Here is a 26,639-nt window from a genome sequence, read left to right on the forward strand (position 1 = left end):
GGGGGAATCCTTGGTTGAGGAAAAAGGAAAGACATATCAGAAGCGCTGTTGTGGAAGGTTGCATCATCAGAGCAGATGCGTCAGAGATGGAGAAACTGGGAGAATGGAATGGAGTCCTTACAGGAGGCAGGGTGTGCAGAAGTGTAATCGAGGTAGCTGTGGGAGTCGGTGGGCTTATAACGAATATTAGTAGACAACCTATCCCCAGAGGTGGAGACAGAGAAGTGGAGGAAGGAAAGGGAAGTATCGGAGATGGACCATGTAAAGGTGAGAGAAGGGTGGAAATTAGAAGCAAAGTTGATAAAGTTTTCCAGTTCGCCGCGGGAGCAGGAAACGGCACCGATACAGTCATCAATGTACTGGAAAAAGAGTTGGGGGAAGGGGCCTGAGTAGGACTGGAACAAGGAATGTTTGACATATTCCACAAAAAGACATGCATAACTAGGACCCACGCGGGTACCCACAGCACCACCTTTCACTTGAAGGAGAAGTTGTTCAATGTAAGATTAAGTTCAGACAAGCGGAGGAGGGTGATGGTGGATGGGGACTGGTTGGGCCTCTGTTCAAAGAAGAAGCGGAGAGCCCTCAAACTGTCCTGGTAGGGGATGGAGGTGTCGACAGATTGGACGCCCATAGTGAAGAGGCGGCGGTTGGGTCCAGGAAACTGGAAATTGTCAAAATAACGTATGGTGTCAGAAGAGTCACGGATGTAGTTGGGAAGATCATCTCTTGCTTCTTTTCACTCTCAGCCTCTGCACAACAAGCAGTAGCCCCAGACATCTGCAATATCCTTTGCATGAAACACCTATTAACTCTCTCTCTCTCTGCAGGACAAGACAATCCACAATAACAGGGAACGAAGGAAGACCACCCAACCTCATGGTGCAGTCATACCTGGAGCTGCAAGTACTTGAGATCAGTGACCTTGCAAGAACTGTCAACATGGGACATTTTGAGGGTGGAAGCTTCTGTGAACAGAGTGTCTGAATAGTCCTTGCATCTCGTCATGAACCTCTGAAGGATCCATAAGCACACAGCTTGACTACATCAACTTGCATTATCGTGCCTCTTATCTGCTACTGTCCAGTCAGTATCTCCAAACTTCTGTCCCTTTTCTCTAGGCTTTTCTCAAAAAAACAGAGCCCCTCAAGGTAGACATCTCAGAGGAAAGTTCTTCTGAGGAGGCACCTTCACACACTCCATCACTCCAAAACAACAGTACACCAGTAGAGAATCACACCTTGGTTGGGTTAGAAAGTGAGGTACAGAGGTGTTCACACAGTGCAACAGTTACCACTAGTGAGCAGGGATGGTCAGGAGACAGCTCACTGGAGGACAAGGTCTTCTCCCAGCTCTGCTGAGCAGCAGAGAGATGTGGACTTCAGAACTCAGCAATGAGATGAAAACTGCTTCTGACAAGCAGGAATATCACATATTGGAAGGTAAGTGACTGAGGTACGAAACAAGCTCTAATCAGGTCTACATTTATGCCAGTGCAGGAGGAGGCAATCCTTTATTGGTGGAGAGGCTGAGAATGCTGTGAATGCAGAGAGTGTCAGTGCTGTAACACACATCCAACAGAAATCCGAAAGTTCAAAATTTGTATGAATGTGGAGATACGAGCTTGGTGAGTGGGGAGTTTAGTGAAGGGGGGAGGAAGTGCTCCTTTTTTCTATATTTTTCACCCTCCAGTATTTGGTTCTTCCTTCGGTGCAGTGGAAGGAGCTGGTTAGTGAGTATTCTACTTATAATAAATAGTCTGTAAAGTTAAGGCATGACAGAGCAGCTCGGCTGAGTGGAATGTACAGACTGTGGCATGTGGGAAGGCATGGACGAACCATGAGTCCTAACAAACATCTGCAGGAAGTGTCACGCGTTGCACAAGCTTGAGCTCTGGGTTTCGGAACTTGAGCGGTGGTAGGAGTCACTGTGCTGCATCTGCGAGGCAGAGAACTATGTGGATAGCATGTTTAGGGAGGTGGTCACACCGCAGGATAGCAGCATTCAGGCAGATAGGGAATGATGACCGTCAGGCAATCTAAGAGAACCAGGCAGGTAGTGCAGAAGTCTCTTGAGGCGATCTCGCTCGCTAGTCAGTTTTCCATTTTGGATACTGGTGAGGGTGTTGGTTCCTCAGAGGAGTTCCGTCAGAGCCAAGTTTGTGGCACCGCTCAGCTGCACAGGAGGGGAGGAAGAAGCGTGGAAGATCAGTAGTGATAGGAGATTCATTAGTTAGGGGAACAGACTGGCATTTCTGCGGCCGCAGACATGACTCCAGGATGGTGTGTTGCCTCCCTGGTGCCAGGGTCAAGGATGTCATGGAGCAGCAACAGGACATTCTTCTGAGGGAGGGTGAACAGCCAGAGGTTGTGGTCCACGTTGGCACCAATAATATAGGTAAGAAGGGGGATGAGGTCCTGAAAGCAGATTTCAGGGAGCTAGGAAGGAGATTAAAAAGCAGGACCTCAAAAGCAATAATCTCAGGACTACTCCCAGTCCCACGGGCGAGTAAGCATAGGAATAGGAGAATTAAGCAATTGAACACATGGCTGGAGAACTGGTGTAGGAGGGAAAGCATCAAATTTCTGAGGCATTGGGAATAGTTCTGGGGCAGGTGGGACCTGTACAAGATGGATGGATTGCATCTTAGCAGGACTGGGACTAATATCCTCGCAGGGAGATTTTCTAGTGCTGTTGGGGAGGGTTTTAAACTCGATTGACAGAGGGCTGGGAACCTGAGAGGGAGCTCAGATTGGATGGAAGCAAAACTGGTAACTTGTCATGGATGTGGGAACCAGGAGCAACTATCAGAGAGGAATACCAAGGTGCACACAATACTGGGGGAGATAGACAGCACCAGAATAGGGAATAGTAAGTTATTAGGTGGGGTCAGAGTAAGGGAGAAAGTAATAAAGTCTAAATCAGGGTAAATGTACATGTATGTGAATGCATGGAGCGTGGTTAATAAGATTAGTGAGGTACAGGCGCAGTTTGCCATGTGGAAATATGATGTTGTGACTATAACTGAGACTTGGCTCAAAGAAGGGCAGGACTGGGTGTTGTAAATTATATGTATTTATACATTTATATATTTATATTTTTATTTTTATATAAATTTATATAAATGATATAAAAAATAAAATATTTCTGGATACAAGGTGTTCAGGAAAGATAGGAAAGGGAAAAAAACGGGATGGGTGGCAGTATTGATTAAGGAGAGCATTGCAGGGCTGGAGAAAAAGGATGTCCCAGAGGGGTCGAGGACAGAGTCAATTTGGCTAGAGCTAAGGAACAAAAATGCTGTTACATTGCTCGGTGTTGTCTATAGACCACCAACTAGGGGGAAGGACATGGAGGAACAAATTTGCAAGGAAATTACAGAGAGGTGCAAGAATTATAGATTGGCTATAATTTTAATTATCTGAATATAGACTGGGATAGTAGTAGCGTAAAGGGTAATTAGGGGCAAGAGTTCCTAGATTGTGTTCAGGAAAACTTTCTCCAGCAGTATGTTGCTAGTTCAATGAGAAAGGAAGCACTACTAGACCTGGTTCTTGGGAATGAGGTGGGCCAAGTAAAGGCCGGCTTGGGTATGCAAATGAAACCTGAACCGAGCTCGAAAGAACCACATCCATCCCGAGCCCGACCCGGCCTGAGTCCTTTCATTTTATCCTGCGCCCAACCGGACCCGACCATCAGTTAACCTAGCTTCCGTTTTTCACTTTGTTGCTTATCTGCACAAGCTTTAAAAAAACTGTAACTAAACAAGCTTTCAAGTCCAAAAAGTACATTAACATTGGAGCCACATACCGGAGGTGGTGATAGAGTGTGTCCAACCCGGCTCGATCTGACCTGATCCCGAAGGCTGGACCCAGAAGAGCGACCCGACCCAAACCTGACACATGTCGTCGGGTTCGGGTCAGGTAGCCATGTTCTAGGACAGCACTTAGGGGACAGTGATCATTGTATCATAAGTTTAGGTTGACTATGGAAAAGGACAAAGAACAATCCAGAGTAAGAATAAATAACTGAGGGAAAGCCAACTTCAGTGGGGTAAGAATTCCGCTAGGGTGAATAAATTGGAGTGAAAGGTTGGTAGGAAAAACAGTAGCTGATCAATGAGCTACCTTCAAAGAAGAGATAGTTTGGGCACAGTCAAGGCATGTTCCCCCGAAGGGGAAAGGTAGGGTAAACAAATCCAGAGCTCCCTGGATGACAAAAGAGGTAGAAATTAAGATAAAAGAAAAAGTTTGCGTATGACAGATGCAGGTAGAAAATACTATCGAGAAGCAAGCTGAATATAGAAGGTCCAGAGGGGAAGTGAGCATAGACAAGTTGGTGGAATGGGCAGACAGGTGGCAGATGAAGTTCAATGCAGAGAAATGTGATTCATTTTGGTAGCAAGAACATGGAGAGACAATATAAAATAAAGGGTACACTTCTAAAGGAGTGCAGGAGCAGAGGGACCTGGGTGTATATGTGCATAAGTCATTGAAGGTGGCAGGATAGGTTGGCAGAGCGGTTAATAAAGCATACAGTAACCTGGGCTTTATTAATAAGGGCATAGAGTACAACAGCAAGGAAGTTACGTTGAACTTATATAAGACACTAGTTTGGCCTCAGCTGGAGTACTGCGTCCAGTTCCGGGCACCGCACTTTAGGAAAGACGTGAGGGCACTGGACAGAGTACAGAAAAGATTCACGAGAATGGTTCCAGGGGTGAGGAACTTCAGCTATTAAGGCAGATTGGTGAAGTTAGGACTGTTTTCCTTGAAGAGAAGGCTGAGAGGTAATTTGATAGAGGTATTCAAAATCATGAAGGGTCTGGACAGAATAGATAGAGAGAAACTGTTCCCACCCGTGAGAGGATCGAGAAAGAGAGGGCACATTAAAATGTTTGGTAAGAGAAGCAAAAGTGACATGAGGAAAAAGTTTTCACACAGCAAGTGGTTAAGGTTTAGAATGCACTGCCTGAGTGTGGTGGAGGCAGGTTCAACTGAAGCATTCAAAAGGGAATTAGACAGTTATATGAAAAGGAAGAATGTGCAGGGTTACGGTGAGAAGGCGGGGGAATGGAACTGACTGAATTGCTCTTTCAGAGAGCAGGTGTGGCCGAATGGGTCAAATTGCCTCCTTCTGCACTGTAACAATTCTGTGATTCTAGATGAGTGAAATTGTACAGTGTGACTCACAGTTGGGGTGCTTCATCTCTGGTTGCTAAACAATTTGTTTTTATCTGTGAGCAGTGCCAAAGAACATCACTAGTATCTTTTAATAGACCTGTAATAACATTTATGAATGGGATTGCCCAGAGCTCCATTTAAGAAGCTAGCTCTGGAAAAATTGAAGTTAACAAGAAAGTGTTAAATTTGAAGGACCACAGACTAAAACAAAAATCTTTGTTCCTTAACTTACCAGCGGTTCTGCCATGATGATGCGAATCTTTCTTTCAGCCTGAGTAGTAAAATTGACAAATACGCTTTTTAAGACATATTCTCCCGACTTAATATCAGGGTCAACATTGATGGGCATCATGGTTGGTGGACCTCTTTCACCTTGTATGTTGCTTGTAGGTGTTGCTGGTGGTTTGATGTATCCGTTGCCTACTGGAGAAGCTGAGGGGAAAAAGCAGAATAATCAATAAACTGTCTGAATGACACCTTCAGCATACAAACTTTTTAAAAAATCAGATTTTCAAGGTTGCATTTCACTAATATAGTGGGGTAGATGGTGTCAACCATCACAGCATCTAAGCAATAAAGTAAATGATTAACACAACATTTACTTCCAACATAATAAAAGCAAAATACTGCAGATGCTGGAAATTTGAAATGAAAACAAGAAATGCTGGAAATACTCAGCAGAGATTTCTATGGGTCCTAGTTATGCCTATCTTTTTGTGGGATATGTTGAACATTCCTTGTTCAATTCCTATTCAGGCCCCCTCCCCCAACTTATTTTCCAGTACATTGATCACTGAATAGGTGCCATTTCCTGCTCCCACCCCGAACTGGAAAACAATCAACTTTGCTTCCAATTTCCACCCTTCTCTCACCTTTACATGGTCCATCTCCGACACTTCCCTTTCCTTCCTCCACTTCTCTGTCTCCATCTCTGGGGATAGGCTGTCTACTAATATTCATTATAAGCCCACCGACTCCCACAGCTACCTCGATTACACTTCTGCACACCCTGCCTCCTGTAAGGACTCCATTCCATTCTCCCATTTTTTCTGACGCATCTGCTCTGACGATACAATCTTCCACAGCAGCGCTTCTGACATGTCTTCCTTTTTCCTCAACCGAGGATTCCCCCCTCAACCATGTCCGGCCCATTTCCCGCACCTCTATCCTCACCCCTACCCCTCCCTCCCAGAACCGCAACAGGGTTCCCCTTGAACTCACTTTCCACCCCCCCAGCTTCCACATCCAGAGGATCATCCTCCACCATTTCTGCCACGTCCAGCGTGATGCCACTGCCAAATGCATCTTCCTCTCCGCCCCCCCTCCTGTCAGCATTCCGAAGGGATCATTCCCTCTGTGACACCCTGGTCCACTCCTCCATTACCCCCAACACCTCGTCCCGTTCCCACGGCACCTTCTCAAGCAACCGCAGGAGGTGTAATGCCTGCACTTTTACCTCCTCTCTCCTCACTATCCAAGGCCCCAAACACTCCTTTCAGGTGAAGCAGTGATTTACTTGTACTTCTTTCAATTTAGTATACTGTATTCGTTGATCGCAATGTGGTCTCCTCTATATTGGGGAGACCAAATGCAGATTGGGTGACCACTTTGCAGAACACCTCCGCTCAATCCGAAAGCATGAGCCTGAGCTTCCAGTTGCTTGCCATTTCAACACACCACCCTGCTCTCATGCCCACATATCTGTACTGGGCTTGCTGCAGTATTCGAGAGAACATCAATGCAAGCTCGAGGAACAGCATTTCATTTACCGATTAGGCACGCTACAGCCTGCCGGACTGAACACTAAGTTCAATAATTTCAGAGCATGATGGGCCCCCCTTTTTATTTTCAGTTATTTTTTCTTTTTTTGCTTTTTCTTTTATTTTAGTTTGTTTCATCATTCATTTTTCTTACAATGTGCCTGCCCACTGTTATTGTCATGTTTGTGCCTTGGGCCAAGGCTGTTCATTTTCATGTCCATTAACACCCTCTCTGCATTAATGCTTTGTCTTTCAACACAGTATTAACATGCTGTTTGCCTTTGCTCCATGACCTTCTGGTCAGTTATTCTCTGTGACCCTGTCCTATCAACACCTTTACTTTTGTTATCTCTTGCCCCACCCCCACTTTATCTGCCTAAAATCTATCACACTTCTAACCTTTGCCAGTTCTAATGAAGGGTCACTGACCGGAAATGTTAACTCTGCTTCTCTCTCCACAGATGCTGCCAGACATGCTGAGTATTTCCAGCACTTGCCCACCATTGATCTTTTACTTTCTTTTCTGGTGAATTATCCAAAAGCTTGAACATTGACATCTTCCATGGTGCAAAAGTAGCAGAAGCATTAGAAATATTCCTCTTCCATACATTTTAGCACTGCTGAATTACATACTTCACAGAATAGGAAGGTTCAGCTGGGCTCACTTGGTGAAGCTGACATTGCTGTTGAAGAGATGGCACCAACATGACTTACAGGAAGCTCAAAGGTGCTAAATTTTGATATAGGGGCAGCCTTGCTTTTTGGTTTGCATGCATTGCTGTCTGTCAAAATTAATATAAAAACAGAAAGTGCTGGAAATACTCAGCAAGTCAGGCAGCATCTGTGGAGAAAGAAGCAGAGTTTCAGGTCTGTGACCTTTCATCAGAACTGGCAAAGGTTAGAAAAGAATTGTGATGGGTGGCGGTGGCAGTGGCGGAGGGCCCGTCGTCAAGCGATCTTCCCAGGGCGGGATAGGCCGACGGCGGCCTTCCCACCCAGTAGCCAATTGAAGCCCTTAAGTGGCCTATTACGGCCAATTAAGGACCTCTTCCCACTGCTGCTGCAATCTTACCAGCAGTGAGGGGAGCCTCCACCACGCAGGGAGGTCGTCTTGTAACACGAGGTGACTTCCTTGCGGGCTTGTGAGGGGAGTCCCTCCTCCAGCACTGGACTTGAGTCCGAAGCCTCTGTAGTACTGTCTATGGCCACAGCTCCAAGTGGCGCTGAGCTGTTGGCTCTCTGATTGGCTGCCAACTCATGGAAGCGGGATCCCCATCTTTAAAGGAACGGGAACCCCGGCTCATGAAACTTTGATAGAGAAAGACCAAAGGATCGCTCCGGGGGTTGGGGGGGGTGGGTGGAAAAAGGCAGAGGTGGGGTTCCCCCTGCTTTTTCGGCCTGTGCTGGGAGACCCACCTCCTACATAAAATCCAGCCCAACATCTCAGGTCTGTGACCTTTCATTACAGATAGGTCACAGACCTGAAACTTTAACTCTGTTTTTCTCTCCACAGATGCTGCCTGACCTGTTGAGTATTTCCAGCATTTTCTGAGAGTGGGAAATCAGTGTTTGGATCAAAAAGCTGGCAGTTACAATGGGGGAAAAAGCAGAGGAAAGGTTGGTCCCATCAAGGATGGGAATGCAGAAGGGGCAGGGGAAGTATAAGGATGGTCGGAACAGAAGCCTGAGTGGTGACAGGTGATAAGAGGAAATATGAGAAGCCACTGTTATTTAAAGTACAAACAGATGGTACATTACAAATGGTAACTTAAACATGCTTAGGAAAGCCCTTTTGGGAATCCCAATTTCTCCACTGCTGAAAAGACAGATTCCAAATTGTGTCTGGGACCCGATTTAAATCATCATACACTTACTGTGCCTTTAAATTTAGTTGAAAAGGCACTGAGTACTTTCATGACTGGAAATCTGTTTTACCTGACAGGGCTCGAGATTTCACTGGGTCACGCGAGGATGGTGTTGCCTACAGTGGCCAAGGCTAGATCGAGTTGGCAGTTTGGTCAGGGAATGAGCAGCAGTGGTGAGAGTGACTTGGGGCTTGCAGCAAGTGGGTGTGGGGAGAGGCACAAGGCAATAGGGACAAACCTAAGAAACATGCCCAATTTAAATTGGCTGCATAATGAAATATAAAGACAATGCTGCAAATGCTGAAAATTTGAAAGAAAACAAAGAAAATACTGAAAATTCAAACTGAATTGATCAACATCTTTCAAGAGAAGATCTGAAATTGGTAGCATTTGTACAATGGGGAATTTTAAGTTCTCAAATATTCAATGGTCCAATGGTGAGCCATCTCGCATTGTGTGTAGGTCAGCTGAAAGAGGTGTAGAAATTATGGTCTAGAAATTTGGCCATACCCAATTCTGAGTGGACAGCGTTGCTGGTTACAGGCCAGGTAGAAGACTAATGCTAGGCTCACTCCCTCCATTGTGCTGCTTAGTTGGATTGTATTCACTGCCCTAGGATACACCCCCTTCCAGGTTGTCCCTGGGGTCAGCAGTGATACAGGTGGAAGATAGGGAAATTGGGTGCATTGTCAGGCCCTGCCTTTCTGCTATTATTTACATTCATTAGTGTGGTGAATGGCAGCCAAAAGCCTATCATGCTTAGGTTGGGTGGGAAGAGAAATTAATGCTGGAGCATGTATGCCTGATTTTGTACAAAAGCAAAATAATGCAGATGCTAGAAAATTGAAATAAAAACAGAAAATCCTGGAAATATTCAGCATGTCTGGCAGCAGCTGGGAGAAATAGAATTAACGGGCTGAATTTCCTGGCCATGTGGGGATGGGGTTTAGAGGCAGGTGGTCCAGGAAAATAGGGGAAAAACACCTGTGCTTCGTTGATAGAAAACAAACATTCTAATTAGTGACAGCTGTGAAACAAGAATCAACAGACAGACACTGTTACAGGGAGAAAGAGACACGCACAAATGAAAAGCTCATCGACCTGAAACATTGGGCTGAATTTTCCACTGGGCGTTGGGACCCCGATGTCGGGACGAAATTGGGATCCTAAGTTTGCGCATGTCATTCAAGCACCTGCCGGCACTACCATCAGGGAGGCAGCCTCCCAATTGGCCGCCTCTGCGCTTGCCATCCTATAATGGGCATTGGGCAGGTTCCCAAGGTGGGAGGCCCAATGAGGGGCTCCCTGACACTTTCCTGTCTCAGAGGGAATTTTCCAGGGGCGGGCTGGGAACAAAAATGGCGATCTCTTCCATGGAGGTGGGCAGCCAATTAAGGCCCTACTTAGGGACCATTTTCCAAAGGCAATGGCAGTTTCCCACTGTTGCAATGGGCCCTGCTGAACATGAAGCCTGGCAGCTCCTTGGAGGCAGCAGGCCAGGGGGCCAACAAAGCTGGAGGTTCCATGCCCAATGAAGATGCCGCTGGGATGAAAGGCCGCACCTGTTACCAAAACCAATCCAATGATGGTCTTACCAACTGTGGGCCTCTTCATTCTCAGATTTTTGGAAAGCGTCCGGAGTGCCTCCATATTGAGGCGCCCTCGCAATCGCCTTTCTACCTCAGCAGTGCCAACCTCTCCTGGTGGGGCTGCCAGCCGACCTGTGCTGTGGGCCCTCAGATTGGACCTCCCACCTTGGGAACCTGCCTGATGTCCATAATAGGATGGCAAACGTGGAGGCAGCCAATTAGGAGGCTGCCTCCCTGATGGTTGTGCCGGCAGGTGCCCAAGTGACATGCACAAACTTAGGACCCCAATTTTGTCCTGACATCGGGGTCCCAACGCCCAGTGGAAAATTCAGCCCAATGTTTCAGGTCGATGAGCTTTTCATTTGTGCGTGTCTCTTTCTCCCTGTAACAGTGTCTGTCTGTTGATTCTTGTTTCACAGCTGTCACTAATTAGAATATTTATGTTTTCTATCAACAAAGCACAGGTTATGATAATCAGAGCCTCTCCTCTGTGCTCAAATACACATGCACAAATGTACACACACTGTCACGGACTTGTAATTATTTTTCTCCTCGGATTAAAAACAGTATGTGCCTTTAAGACTCTGTCATAAACAGTGCACCTTTAAGGGAGAGAAAGTTCTGGAATTTCTAAGGCACAGTGTGCCAGCAGCTGCACTTGTTACCCTAGGCGACAGCAGGAGAGAGTGAGGTCACAAGGTTCAATGTTTTGATTTGACTGTAAAACTGGCAAAAACCAGTCCGGACCAGTTAGTTTTGACAGAATCTCCAATGAGGCTGCTACTGAAGAGAAGAAAGCTATCTATTTTCTTTCAGCAAAAATTCTACAGGGAGCTACGGGCTGAGTTAATTGCCTAAAGAAGAAAAGCCTTCCTTTTTCAAGAAACCGTTTGTATTGCTGAGGGACCTGGTGATGCTTACTGCAGCCGAAGAGTTTGAATGCCTATTAAGAACAGACTACTGCACCAAATCCATGTGAAGACTACGAGTGGCCTTTGACTATTTCCACATTAGAATACCTCATCCATCAGGAACCTAAACCCACAAAGAGTTATTTATTTTGTTTATTCTTAAGAGACAGCTAATTTTTAAAACACCACTTTTTAAAACCGGTTAACTACTGTTATTTTTGAGTGTGTGTGTGTGTGAATGGGGAAGTTAGGTAAAAATAAGAAGTTGCAAGGTCTTTAGACATAGGTTTATTCTAATAGTGTTTAAGATCTAGTTTCAATAAATAGTTAATTTGTTATTGTCTAAAGATACCTGGTTTGCTCTGTTTTATTCTGGGGGTTACTAGAGTGTTTAATTTGGCTATTTTCCGGTTAGGTGGGAAAACCTTAAATAATATGCTGCGATCTGTGGAGTGACAGGACTGAATTGATGGTGCGTTTCTCCCGCCGTGGTCGTAACAACACACACGAATGCACACACACACCCCAACATGATAAAATTTGAAATTTCAAGATTAGACTTAAATCTCCCACTTGCTACCCACTGGTGGCAGATGTAGGACTGGACAATTGTTCAAGCACATGGTATGCTATGTCCAATTTCCTCCAGTGTCCTCACTCTAGGCAGCTGAGGCACCCTCTTGCATAGTAGGATTCCACAGAAATAGGGGAAATATGGCCATTCGATGCATTTCCTCTGCTCAGTGCTGAATGCAAAGGATGCCTGATTGGCCAAATTGTGCAACATTCTCCTGACAGTGGTGGTAGCCCAATTCTTTTTTCCTGTGTCACAGCCTGAACAACAGTACACAGAGAATTGCCTTGCACAGACCTCATAGAGCACGAATTTATTTTGTTTAAATTGGTTTTTATAGATAACATGGAGAATGTCTGTATCTCTACACTGAGTTCTGTCACTGCGAAGCTGTGCCCCAGTCTGGCAAAACTCCTCAAAAGGGGCTGTGGGGCCCACCTCCAAAATGCTAATGACTCTAAGAGATGTGTAGCAATCACAGGAAGGCGGAAGATGTTGGTCATCCATTTCTATAAACATACTTTGGTACACTATGGCAGGAAAAAAAGTCAGGGGAGTGGTTGCCTCTGCCAGGCCTGGAAGCCACGCTGCAATTTTGCGTGACCCAGGCCTTAATTGGCCTCAGTCATGAATTCTGCCCCTCTGAGGCAGGATGTCCCACCTCCAAGACCTGCCAATCAAAGAGCCAAGAGCACTTCAGTCCCAGCAGCACCAACAGGAGTGGCGGGACTGCCCCCAGACAGGGCCAGCAAGAATGGAGGAGGCCCTGGAAAAGGTAAGTGGAGATCGGACCTCGCCAGGGAAATCAGCTGAGCCCCAGGAGGCAGGGGGTGAGTGGGGGGATGCGGTTGGGTGTCAATCGAGAGGGCAGGGTGAGGTGTTTCAGTGGGGGTGCCTTGTGCAGCTGGGGGGGCCTCCTCATGCACTGAAGTGCCCATCTGCCACTGGTAATATACCAGCAGCAGTGGGATGAGGCCCTTAAGTGACAATTAATTGGCCATTTAAGGGCCTCAATTGGCCTGAGGCAAGTGGTTCATTTGCCACCTCCACTGATGCTGGTAAAATAGCAACATGGGCAGGTAGGCAACAGGAACGGCGCCCCCACACCCCCCTCCCCCACCTCCCACTCGAGTTTATACTTCCTCCGCCTCCCAGCCCATTCCCGCAGGGGGCGTAAAATTCCAGCCTATGTCGCAAATCAGGAATATAGTTAACTATTGGCAGCAGACTGAGCTGCTCTCAGAAATGTTAAATCCAGCCACATGTCCCAAAATGGCCACTATGTAAGGTCTTTAAAATCATTTTAATGAAAATTAAATTGAATCAGACTGTTGAGATCCTGTTTTCTTAAAGCATTCTGCTCTTACTTGACAAGTTCATACAGGCATCACATTGGTAATTTGATAGTCAGTCACTGGGTCCTTATTTAGAACAGCAACAGCTATCAACACTAAGGAAAATGAATGCATTTCATACAAGCTTGCCAGACCTGAATTCAATCTCCCTGTGTAAATAGGGTATTGGACTCCTTTTATTGACAATCCATTTATGTACAGTTAAAATATGTTCTTAAATATGTAGCTTTTCAAATATTTGCTGTAGGTTCTATTTTGAAATTTTACATTAGCTATGGAACTAGGAAGTTTTAATTATTTTTAAATTAATACTAATTTAAACTTACTGGCAACTGCTAATGTTCCAAATATTAAAAAATACTGAAAAGGAGTAGTGAAACAAAACCATTCTAAGCAGACACAATCAATGAAAAGTGAGCCATTAAATAATTTGCTTTAAATTTTGGTAGTTAAAAACTACAGATATATTTACTGCATCATTCCAATAGTCAGAGTGTAAAGTTAATTTTCTAATTCAAAGCAATAACAGAATATTCTCATTAGTTATTTTTAAAAATAATTTCTTTTACAGTATTTGGTTACTATATAGTTGTATTCTAATAGTAGTCGTTCATTCTGTTGCTTTAGTATTGCTCCCTGCTTTGCTAGATAACCCTGATATCACTTTTTAAAAATTTTATCTCGTCCATAGCTGACATAGCCAGTCTCACACAAACATTAAAAAGCCGATAATACAGAGTACCTACCAAGTCCATTTATCAAGCTGATCGCAATGGACTTCCTCCAACAGGCTGCTGTAATCTCCATGAGCTCCCTGTTTATCTGTGCAATTCAATTACTATAATTCTTTCTGAGCTAAAAAGATATGTATAAATATTTGTTCTAGCATTCTCTCAGCCATTTCCTGTGGTAAGTGATGTAGAGTACGAAACTAGTCAGTATTCTTGGCAAATATTTTTAAAATCAATTCTGAAGGGATGTTTTGTTGCAACACAGCCTATGCCCTTCTGCCCAGTAGTTGAGCTTTCCACAACTGAAGGTCAGAGAAAGGATAATTTTTAGCTGAGGTACACGATGATGGACTACAACATGCATAGTGGTTGCTTCTCTATATTTATCCAGTGCATACTAAGCTATGTAAGGTCTTCCGACAGGCCAGGACACAGTACTCTCAGCACTACATGAACTGCTATGCCTGTGCTGGGACGAGGGAGCAGTACCCCAGGACATGCGCGATGCCAATATCATCACCCTCTATAAAAACAAAGGTGACCGCGGTGACTGCAACAACTACCGTGGAATCTCCCTGCTCAGCATAGTGGGGAAAGTCTTTGCTCGAGTCGCTCTGAACAGGCTCCAGAAGCTGGCCGAGCGCGTCTACCCTGAGGCACAGTGTGGCTTTCGTGCAGAGAGATCGACCGTTGACATGCTGTTCTCCCTTCGTCAGATACAGGAGAAATGCCGTGAACAACAGATGCCCCTCTACATTGCTTTCATTGATCGCACCAAAGCCTTTGACCTCGTCAGCAGACGTGGTCTCTTCAGACTACTAGAAAAGATTGGATGCCCAAAGCTACTAAGTATCATCACCTCATTCCATGACAATATGAAAGGCACAATTCAACATGGTGGCTCCTCATCAGAGCCCTTTCCTATCCTGAGTGGCGTGAAACAGGGCTGTGTTCTCGCACCCACACTTTTTGGGATTTTCTTCTCCCTGCTGCTTTCACATGCGTTCAAGTCCTCTGAAGAAGGAATTTTCCTCCACACAAGATCAGGGGGCAGGTTGTTCAACCTTGCCCGTCTAAAAGTGAAGTCCAAAGTACGGAACGTCCTCATCAGGGAACTCCTCTTTGCTGACGATGCTGCTTTAACATCTCACACTGAAGAGTGCCTGCAGAGTCTCATCGACAGGTTTGCGGCTGCCTGCAATGAATTTGGCCTAACCATCAGCCTCAAGAAAACAAACATCATGGGGCAGGACGTCAGAAATGCTCCATCCATCAATATTGGCGACCACGCTCTGGAAGTGGTTCAAGAGTTCACCTACCTAGGCTCAACTATCACCAGTAACCTGTCTCTTGATGCAAAAATCAACAAGCGCATGGGAAAGGCTTCCACTGCTATGTCCAGACTGGCCAAGAGAGTGTGGGGAAATGGCGCACTGACACAGAACACAAAAGTCCGAGTGTATCAGGCCTGTGTCCTCAGTACCTTGCTCTATGGCAGCGAGGCCTGGACAACGTATGTTAGCCAAGAGCGACATCTCAATTCATTCCATCTTCGCTGCCTCCGGAGAATACTTGGCATCAGGTGGCAGGACCGTATCTCCAACACAGAAGTCCTCGAGGCAGCCAACATCCCCAGTTTGTACACACTACTGAGTCAGCGGCGCTTGAGATGGCTTGGCCATGTGAGCCGCATGGAAGATGGCAGGATCCCCAAGGACACATTGTACAGCAAGCTCGCCACTGGTATCAGACCCACCGGCCGTCCATGTCTCTGCTTTAAAGATGTCTGCAAACGCGACATGAAATCTTGTGACATTGATCACAAGTCGTGGGAGTCAGTTGCCAGCGTTCGCCAGAGCTGGCGGGCAGCCATAAAGACGGGGCTAAAATGTGGTGAGTCGAAGAGACTTAGCAGTTGGCAGGAAAAAAGACAGAAGCGCAAGGGGAGAGCCAACTGTGTAACAGCCCTGACAACCAATTTTATCTGCAGCACCTGTGGAAGAGTCTGTCACTCTAGAATTGGCCTTTATAGCAACTCCAGGCGCTGCTCCACAAACCACTGACCACCTGCAGACGCGTATCCATTGTCTCTCGAGATAAGGAGGCTAAAGAAGAACTAAGCTATGGATTGCTAAAATGTCTAAAAGTGCGATGGCACAAGTGCAGTTATCTATATAAAACAGTTGTCACTCTCCAAAATGATAGTTTTATATATTCAATATACCCCGCACCATCTTCACCCCGCACCCCCTTCCCCTGCACCCCCCCCCCCCACCCCCTCCCTCTACCCCTCCCCCTTGCATCCCCTCCTCCCACCGGCACCATCCTACACCTGTGTAGGGGCCCCAACAACCCCACTGCCTTGTGGGCGTCTCGGGAGAGACCAAGGCTAAGGGAGTAAACCCTAACAGAAAATCCGGAGCGGAACCCCGTAGGCGGTCATGTGTCACCTTTGGCATGTTTCCGGCAGTTCCTGCAGCCATACTGGTGCCAAACGTCGTGTCCTGCACTCCTTTGGACCCCACCAGAAAGGCCGAGAGGGGGGTTTTGACGACTGGGCAACTCTCAACCTCCATAAATTTGCCCAGGCATGCGCCATGGAGAGGTCACTCCATAGTTGCCTCACAGCGACTGAAACAACACGGAAGGCAGCAGTTACGGGTTATAAGTCCAGATAAATCGGCGTAGAAACTGGGCGCCACGGGTTGCCTTTGTCGGTGGGAGAGGTCATTGCACCTCACTGGACAGCTACCGCCCGCCTCAAACCGGGCAGCCCCCGGTCAATAAGGTTCTGTCCCGCCACAGTCTGCCTGCTTCAATGGGTGCTTGGAGCTCAGGGTCATTGCCCGAAAGGTGGACTGATACACCGCACCAAACAACATGAAAAAAGGAAAGAAGGTACCAGCCCTTCGCTTTGCAAGCTGGAACGTCAGAACTATGTGTCCTGGCCTGTCGGAAGACCTTACACAAATCAACGATTCTCGGAAGACCGCCATCATTAACAACGAGCTCAGTAGACTCAATGTGGACATTGCAGCACTTCAGGAGACTCGCCTCCCCGCGAGTGGCTCTCTAGCAGAGCAAGACTACACCTTCTTCTGGCAGGGCAGGGATCCTGAAGAACCAAGACAGCATGGAGTGGGCTTCGCCATCAGAAACTCCTTGCTCAGCATGATAGAGCCTCCCTCAAATGGCTCGGAACGCATACTGTCCATCCGACTGCTCACCACCTCTGGTCCAGTACACCTACTCAGCATCTATGCTCCAACACTCTGTTCCCCACCTGAAGCTAAAGACCAGTTCTATGAACAACTCCATAACATCATTAGCAGCATCCCCAACACCGAACACCTATTCCTGCTGGGGGACCTTAATGCCAGGGTTGGGGCCGACCATGACTCATGGCCCTCCTGCCTTGGGCGCTATGGCGTTGGAAGGATGAATGAGAACGGGCAGAGACTGCTTGAGTTGTGTACCTATCATAACCTCTGCATCACCAACTCGTTCTTTCACACTAAACCCTGTCACCAGGTTTCATGGAGGCACCCAAGATCACGTCGTTGGCACCAGCTAGACCTCATTGTCACAAGGAGAGCCGCCTTAAACAGTGTTCAAATCACACGCAGCTTCCACAGTGCGGACTGCGACACCGACCACTCCCTGGTGTGCAGCAAGGTTAGACTCAGACCAAAGAAGTTGCATCATTCCAAGCAGAAGGGCCACCCGCGCATCAACACGAGCAGAATTTCTCACCCACAGCTGTTACAAAAATTTCTAAATTCACTTGTAACAGCCCTTCAAAACACTCCCACAGGGGATGCTGAGACCAAGTGGGCCCACATCAGAGACGCCATCTATGAGTCAGCTTTGACCACCTACGGCAAAAGTGCGAAGAGAAATGCAGACTGGTTTCAATCTCATAATGAAGAGCTGGAACCTGTCATAGCCGCTAAGCGCATTGCACTTTTGAACTACAAGAAAGCCCCCAGCGATTTAACATCCGCAGCACTTAAAGCAGCCAGAAGTACTGCACAAAGAACAGCTAGGCGTTGCGCAAACGACTACTGGCAACACATATGCAGCCATATTCAGCTGGCCTCAGACACCGGAAACATCAGAGGAATGTATGATGGCATGAAGAGAGCTCTTGGGCCAACCATCAAGAAGATCACCCCCCTCAAATCTAAATCGGGGGACATAATCACTGACCAACGCAAACAGATGGACCGCTGGGTTGAGCACTACCTAGAACTGTACTCCAGGGAGAATGCTGTCACTGAGACTGCCCTCAATGCAGCCCAGCCTCTACCAGTCATGGATGAGCTGGACATACAGCCAACCAAATCAGAACTCAGTGATGCCATTGATTCCCTAGCCAGCGGAAAAGCCCCTGGGAAGGACAGCATTACCCCTGAAATAATCAAGAGTGCCAAGCCTGCTATACTCTCAGCACTACATGAACTGCTATGCCTGTGCTGGGACGAGGGAGCAGTACCCCAGGACATGCGCGATGCCAACATCATCACCCTCTATAAAAACAAAGGTGACCGCGGTGACTGCAACAACTACCGTGGAATCTCCCTGCTCAGCATAGTGGGGAAAGTCTTTGCTCGAGTCGCTCTGAACAGGCTCCAGAAGCTGGCCGAGCGCGTCTACCCTGAGGCACAGTGTGGCTTTCGTGCAGAGAGATCGACTATTGACATGCTGTTCTCCCTTCGTCAGATACAGGAGAAATGCCGTGAACAACAGATGCCCCTCTACATTGCTTTCATTGATCTCACCAAAGCCTTTGACCTCGTCAGCAGACGTGGTCTCTTCAGACTACTAGAAAAGATCGGATGTCCACCAAAGCTACTAAGTATCATCACCTCATTCCATGACAATATGAAAGGCACAATTCAACATGGTGGCTCCTCATCAGAGCCCTTTCCTATCCTGAGTGGTGTGAAACAGGGCTGTGTTCTCGCACCCACACTTTTTGGGATTTTCTTCTCCCTGCTGCTTTCACATGCGTTCAAATCCTCTGAAGAAGGAATTTTCCTCCACACAAGATCAGGGGGCAGGTTGTTCAACCTTGCCCGTCTAAGAGCGAAGTCCAAAGTACGGAAAGTCCTCATCAGAGAACTCCTCTTTGCTGACGATGCTGCTTTAACATCTCACACTGAAGAATGCCTGCAGAGTCTCATCGACAGGTTTGCGTCTGCCTGCAATGAATTTGGCCTAACCATCAGCCTCAAGAAAACAAACATCATGGGGCAGGATGTCAGAAATGCTCCATCCATCAATATTGGCGACCACGCTCTGGAAGTGGTTCAAGAGTTCACCTACCTAGGCTCAACTATCACCAGTAACCTGTCTCTAGATGCAGAAATCAACAAGCGCATGGGTAAGGCTTCCACTGCTATGTTCAGACTGGCCAAGAGAGTGTGGGAAAATGGCGCACTGACACGGAACACAAAAGTCCGAGTGTATCAGGCCTGTGTCCTCAGTACCTTGCTCTACGGCAGCGAGGCCTGGACAACGTATGCCAGCCAAGAGCGACGTCTCAATTCATTCCATCTTCGCTGCCTTCGGAGAATACTTGGCATCAGGTGGCAGGACTATATCTCCAACACAGAAGTCCTTGAAGCGGCCAACATCCCCAGCTTATACACACTACTGAGTCAGCAGCGCTTGAGATGGCTTGGCCATGTGAGCCGCATGGAAGATGGCAGGATCCCCAAAGACACATTGTACAGCGAGCTCGCTCGCCACTGGTATCAGACCCACCGGCCGTCCATGTCTCCGTTATAAAGACGTCTGCAAACGCGACATGAAATCGTGTGACATTGATCACAAGTCGTGGGAGTCAGTTGCCAGCATTCGCCAGAGCTGGCGGGCAGCCATAAAGACAGGGCTAAATTGTGGCGAGTCGAAGAGACTTAGTAGTTGGCAGGAAAAAAGACAGAGGCGCAAGGGGAGAGCCAACTGTGCAACAGCCCCAACAAACAAATTTCTCTGCAGCACCTGTGGAAGAGCCTGTCACTCCAGAATTGGCCTTTATAGCCACTCCAGGCGCTGCTTCACAAACCACTGACCACCTCCAGGCGCGTATCCATTGTCTCTCGAGATAAGGAGGCCCAAAAGAATACAGTTTAAATTTAAGAAATGGCACTGAACACTGACAATTGTATACAGTAATTATTACTGATCAAACAATAGTTGAAGTGTTAGAAGTGCACAGTTGAATCAAGCATATGTTGGCAATAAGTACAGATACCTCAGATTCCACCACAGAAAACCCCAGTACACAGTGCGTGCCAGAAGCCAGTGTAAAACCACAAATTCTTCCAGAAGTATTCAGTAAACTTGCAGACAAACCCTGGATGTCATATTTGGTCTTTGTAATCACAGCATGATTTCAAGTAAACCTTTTTTAAAATCTATTGTAACTTTTCATGAACAAGGATTTTACTGAGCAAAATTAATTTTGATACAACAACAACCTGCATTGATGTAGCTTCTTTAACGTAGTAAAAGGTCCCAACATGCTTCACATGAGCAGTACAAGACAAAATTTAACACTGAGCCACATAAAGAAATATTAATGCAGGTGGTCAAAAAGGTAGGTTTTAATGCACTTCTTAAAGAGAGAGATAGGTTGAGATGAAGAGAGGTTGAGGGAGGGAATTATACAGCTTAAGGCCTTGATAGTTGAAGGTATAACTGCCAATCGTGGGGCAAAGGAAACAGGAGATACACAAGAGCCTACAATAAAGGAATGCAGATCTCAGAGGGTTGTAGTGCTGAAGAGATAGGAAGGGGAGAGGCCGTGGAGGCATTTGAACAAAAGAATTTTAAATTTGAGGTGTTGCTGAACCAGAAGTCAATGTAGATCAGCAAACACAGAGGTGATGGGTGAATGAGACTTGGTGCACATTAAGATACCAGTAGGAGAGTTTGGATGAGCTGAAGTTTAAGGACGGTGGAAGGTGGGAGGCTGACCAACAGAGCATTGGAATCATGCAGTCTGAAGGTAACAAGCATGTGGGCTGCAATGGGATGGAGACGGGCGATGCCACAGACGTAGAAGTAGGCAATCTTGGTGATGGAGAGGCTATGAGGTTGGAAGCTGAGCTCAGGGTCAAATGGATGCTTAGGTTACTGGTTCAGCTCCAGTAAATAATCTTACTGAATTCTCAGTTGAAGCATTAATATATTGTGTAGTTTATTATTGTAACTGGTTTTGCTGTATTTAGATATACAGTAATAATTCTTAGAATGCGCTATACTATAATCCTGTTAGGTTCCCCATTCACACCCGCACACCCCCCACCCACTGTAGATCCAGTCACTCTCTTCCTAATGCAAAATCGTTCAAACAGAAATATCAATATTCTTGTAACCGTCAATCCCTTTCTTGCTATGTGTTGATATAATTCATTTTTAAAGCATGGCAACTGTCAGAGAGATAATCACTCATGGACTGGGCAGCAGAATGGTTGTAAGGTGACCAGAAAGGCAAAACAAACTCTGCCACTCCCTCCTTATTTGAGAAGAATTGAAACAGAGCATTAAAATAAAGGATGAGAAACCAATTAACATAAGAAAAATAGAAAAACTTCAAATTTAAAATAATGGGGCCAAGCTATAATTTTCATATAAAACCTAAATATTAGGCACACACCATTCTTTACATGCCCAATGTTTCCCTCCATTCAAAGCATCATCTAGTTCCACAAGTACAAATGTTCTCTGGTACCATGCTGCAATGGACATTCTTTCACGTGTGAGACCAGAGAGTCAATAAGCTATTTGAGCATGGGAATGCTGCGCTGCTGAGGCTGACTGTGCTCTCTACCAACAAGTAAACATTTTCTGGCAGGAATCAATGGAGCTGAATTTCCTCTGGGTATCTTCTGCCAGAATTACAGCAGCGCACATAGAGAAGCCCAAAGAAAATTCACCCTCAATGATTTTAGCAGCAACAGAGGTGGTAACCCAAGGTGATTATTTTCGTCCTTGATAGGATATCTTTGCTGAGGCTAATTGCTGCAGTCCAACCACTGACCTGGCTGCAAACAGTTACCACAGCATGAATTGTAAATCAAATCTGGCAACTGCTAACCTATATTTGTTAAATGTCTCTTAACCCCTTGTGAATTGGGACATGGCCATGACATGGGCCTTGGATGCTGTGGTCAGTTTCTTCAGGTGCTTGGCAACCAAACTGAGACTACCACCAGGAAGGTACGTTTGACCTGTGTTACTTCCCTCATTGTAGAGCAGCAGGCATGCCCCTCCCACTCCACATTAAGTTCACATTAAATCTGTAGGCGGTTTCCAAAAGCAAAAAAGGGACACAGCATAATGCCACTGTATAGGTCATGTGTAGAAGTTATGTTCACAATGTATGACCAAAAGCACTCTTTCAGAGGAAAATAGATGAACTTCTCCCAATGGAATTCAATGTCAGATCACAAGCTCACATAGAGGAGAAAAAACATTACTTTCACTATGGTTACATAAAAAAGCATTATAGCTTAATGCATTATAGAGTGTTCTGATTAAAGGCCACAGACCTGAAACACTAACTCTGCTTCTCATTCCACAGATGCTGTCAGACCTGAAGAGTATTTCCAGCTCTATTTTTTATTATCGATTAAAGTTCTTTTCACTGGAAATTATTTCAAAAATCAGCCCCATAGAATTCATTGAAAATCTTTCAGTTTAATTTTAACTTCTAACAGGAAGTTCATTTCTCCTCCCATTTTATGTTCCTACCTACCATGCATCATTCCCTAGCCAATATACCAGATGTATGGTCTGCCACAAGGTCAATCCATGTTACTCTTGATTCATCTTTTGAGACTGACACCTCACTGTATGAGGAATTTTAAGACGTAAACTCGTTCCCAACTATACGGTACAATGCATTAGTACCCTGCAGCATTTTTCAGGCATCTTTTAATTATCTTTTGACATTTTCAAGTAAGTGCATTTTGACTTTTAAAGGCCCTTCATGTAGTATTTCTGTTTCCAGTTGGCACTTAGGCTTTAAAGAGCCTTAGTGCCAGGTGCAGCTATTTGCTTATTTCTATTTTCCTCCACTGGCATGGAGGCTTTGGCACCAGGAATCCCTCAAGGTGGCGTGTTTGGAGGCAAAGGAGACCAGCGGAAGAACTCCAGACAGGTCAGGTCGCACAACAGGTGCTCAGAGCGGCACCTGCATCCAAATCCCAATGTTTGCAGTGAAATATTTGCAAACTTTGTTGGTGGAGGCTATTCTTCCTGATGATGGCTATGCCAGCAAACTTCCCAGTGGCATCACTATGAAATAAAAACAGAAAGTGCTGGAAATACTCAGTCAACTCTGTTTCTCTCTCCACACATGCTGCCAGACCTGCTGTCTATTTCCAGTACTTTCTATTTTTATTTCAGATGTCCAGCATGCACAGTATTTTGCTTTTATTTTATGATCCCACTGAAATGTGAATGTCTGTTCTTAGAATCTTCGAGCACAGAGGGAGGCCATTCCGTCTATGCTGGATCTTTGAAAGAGCTACCAATTTAGTCCCACTCCCCAGCCTTTTTCCCATAACCTTGCAAATTAGCCCTCTTCAAATACATGTTCAATTGCCTTTTGAAAGTTGCTATGAAATCTGCTTCCACCACCCATTCAGAGCATGAGTTTCAAATCTTAACAACCCTCTTTGTCAAAACATTTCTCCTCAATTCCTCTCAGGTTCTATAGCCAATTTCTTTTTAAAATTATTCTTTCAGGGAATGTGGTGTCGTTGGCTACACCGGCATTTAGTGCCCATTCCTAACGGTCTTGAGAAGGTGCTGGTAAGCTGCCTTCTTGAACCACCACAGTCCATGTGGTGTGGGTACACCCATAGTGCTATTAGGAAGGGACTTCCAGGATTTTGACCCAGCGACAGTGAAGGAATGGCAATATAGTTCCAAGTCAGGATGGCGTGTGGCTTGGAGGGGAACTTGCAGGTGGTGGTGTTCCCATGCATCTTTTTTTGTATTCATTCATGGGATGTGTGACACCTGATCAAACGCTTTTTGGAAATCCAAATACACCCCCTTATCTACCATGCCAGTCATAACCTCAAAAAACTAACACATTTGTCAAACATCATTTCCCTTTCATAAATCTGTGTTGACTTTGCATAATCATATTATGATTCTTTAAATGCTCTGTTAGTACGTCTCTAATAATAGACTTTAGGGGCCAGATTTTCAAAGCTCGCTGAGTGCAGGTAAAGAGGTGAGCGCGATTTTGAATATCATGTTCACAGAGGTCAGCACTGGGACCTGCCACCTCTGGAGCATGATGCCATTTTTAAAGGGACGCTGGCAATGATGGAAAGGGTTGGGCACATGCTTCCACTTCATTGCCTGTTGAACTCATTAAAGAGCTCATTAACGGACTTGTCAGCAGCAGTTTTTCATTTTTAAAGTTTGGGAATGTGGTGGACGCCATGGGGGAAACACAAAAGGGTGTTCAAGACATGAAAGCAGCAGGGGACAATGAGGGCGATGCAAAGAGCCGATTCAAATACTGCAGAGGCCCAAAAAAAGAGTTCGGCTGCTTCAAATGTATCACAGAGTGGCCACTGCTGTGGCTGTAAGAAGTGCCTTTTCAGTCTCAAGTGACAGGAAAGCGGAAAGGGACGTGAGGCCGCCAGCATCTCTTGGGCAGCTGTGGTTGGCAGGGGAAGGCTTGGTGAACGCATAAAATCCAGCTGAGGGAGTTCGGATGGGAACAGGCTACTTTGACATTGGACAGAATAGCCAGGATGAGCTTGCACCCATCTGGCCATCAAGGCACCCAGCGACTGGCCAGTGAGATCCATCAACGAGAAGGGCTTCTACTCTCTCAATGTCCAAATGGTCTGCGACCATAACAGGACCTTCTTCTATGTGTGCACTCACTTTCCTAGCAGCTGCCATGACTCCTTCATCCGCCACCAGTCCAGGCTGCCTCGGTACTTCACACCTTCCCCCTAAGGGTGTGGATGGATTCAAGGGGACAAGGGAAATTCCTTGAAGAGATGGCTACTAATCCCTCTACAGGAGCCCAGAGGCACAGAGACGAAACAACCAATGCCACCTGCTCAGCAGGCCAACAATTGAGTAGGTCATCGGGTTTCTGAAGATGTGATTCTGGTGCCTGGATCGGTTGGGCAGCACCCTCCAATACGCTCCTGCAAGGGTCTTGGTCATTATGGTAATCCGCTGTGCTCTCTGTAACATGGCCCTCCAGCTTAGAAAATTGTAATCTGCATCAGTTTCCCAGAGGAGGTGGATTTCTGATCCAAAACCAGATCTGGTTCCCGTTTCCCGCCTCCATAAAGACAATCCAGCTCCATCTCTTTGTAATGGCAATTAGATCTAAACCATTTATCTCTTTTTGTGCCACCCGTTCATCCATTTTATTGCAAATGCTTTGCACATTCAGATAAAAAGCCTTTAATTTTCATTTCTTTACTATTATTGTTTGCATGGATCTTTTTTGCTGATGCACAATTACCGCTAAACCAGGTGGCCCTTCCTGTTCCACTCTGCCTGTCTTTATCCAAATCGCTACACTATTCTATTGCCTCAACGTTCATCTTTAGATTTTCCTTCTCCTGAACCCCCTCCCACCACCTTCCAGTTTAAAGACCAATTCACAACCCTTCTTATTCAGTTCACCAGGACACTGATCCCAGTCTGGTTTAAGTGAAGCCCATCCAAATGAAACAGCTCCCTCTTTCCAGAGTACTGGTGCCAGTGCCCCATGAATCGAAACCCCTGTTTCCCAAGTCACTCTTTGAGCCAGGCGTTTAATTCTCTAATCTGCTTAACCCTATGCCAATTGGCTGTGGCTCAGATAACAGTTCAGGGATTATTACCTTTGAGGTTCTGCATTTTAATTTGGAAGCTAACTCATCAAACTCTCTCAGCAAAACATCATTCCTAGTTCTACCTAGGTCAGTGGACCACGACAACTGGATACTCCCCCCCCCCCCCCCCCCATTCCAGTTTGTCTCCAGCCTCAAGGAGATGTCCTTAATCCTGGCACCGGCAGGCAATGCAACCTTCGGAACTCCCGATCCGGCTGCAGAAAACAGCATCCATCCCCCGGCTACACTAACCCCTATCACTAACACATTCCTTTTCATTCCCCCCACTTGAATGGCATCCTGCACCATGATGCCATGGTCAGTTTTCTCATCCACCCTGCAGTCCATGTTCTCAACTGCATATGTAGCAAGTTCCTCATATCTGTTGGTCAAAGTCAAGGGTCAAGTCTCTTCCATCATTACATGCTGGATCCCCATATCTGCCTGATACGCAGTCACACCCTCCTGTCTTGACCATTGACTAACTTTAAAGTTCTACTTAAGCGGTGTGACTGCATCCTGGAACAAACTGTCCAGGTAACTTTTCCCCCTCCCTAATGCCCTGCAATGTCTGAAGCTCAGACTCCAGCTCAGCAACTCTGAGCTGAAGTTGCTTAAGCTGCAGGCACTAACCGCAGATATGGTTGTCCGGGACTGCAATGTATTCCACAAACGCTCACATGTTTCAGTCATGGCACCCCATGTGCCCTGCCAGGTCTGTCTAACCTCATTTATTTGTTTGATTAGTTAACTAGTTACTAATTTATGAAAGTAAAGTAATAGCAAGTTACA

General features: G+C 46.1%; 1 protein-coding gene across 5 annotated transcripts in view; it reads right to left on the bottom strand.

Moving 5' to 3' along the window:
* The window catches only part of LOC137371258 (protein furry homolog), a 532,970-nt gene that overhangs the window by 452,651 nt on the left and 53,680 nt on the right, over positions 1-26,639 (bottom strand). For all 5 annotated transcript variants that reach the window (XM_068033517.1, XM_068033516.1, XM_068033514.1 and 2 more), the window contains exon 2: positions 5,416-5,615. In XM_068033517.1, coding sequence (XP_067889618.1) covers positions 5,416-5,615 — 200 coding nt within the window. The remainder of the gene's footprint in view (positions 1-5,415; positions 5,616-26,639) is intronic.

The sequence above is a fragment of the Heterodontus francisci genome, chromosome 6 (assembly GCF_036365525.1).
Source record: "Heterodontus francisci isolate sHetFra1 chromosome 6, sHetFra1.hap1, whole genome shotgun sequence".
Classification (NCBI taxonomy): domain Eukaryota; kingdom Metazoa; phylum Chordata; class Chondrichthyes; order Heterodontiformes; family Heterodontidae; genus Heterodontus; species Heterodontus francisci.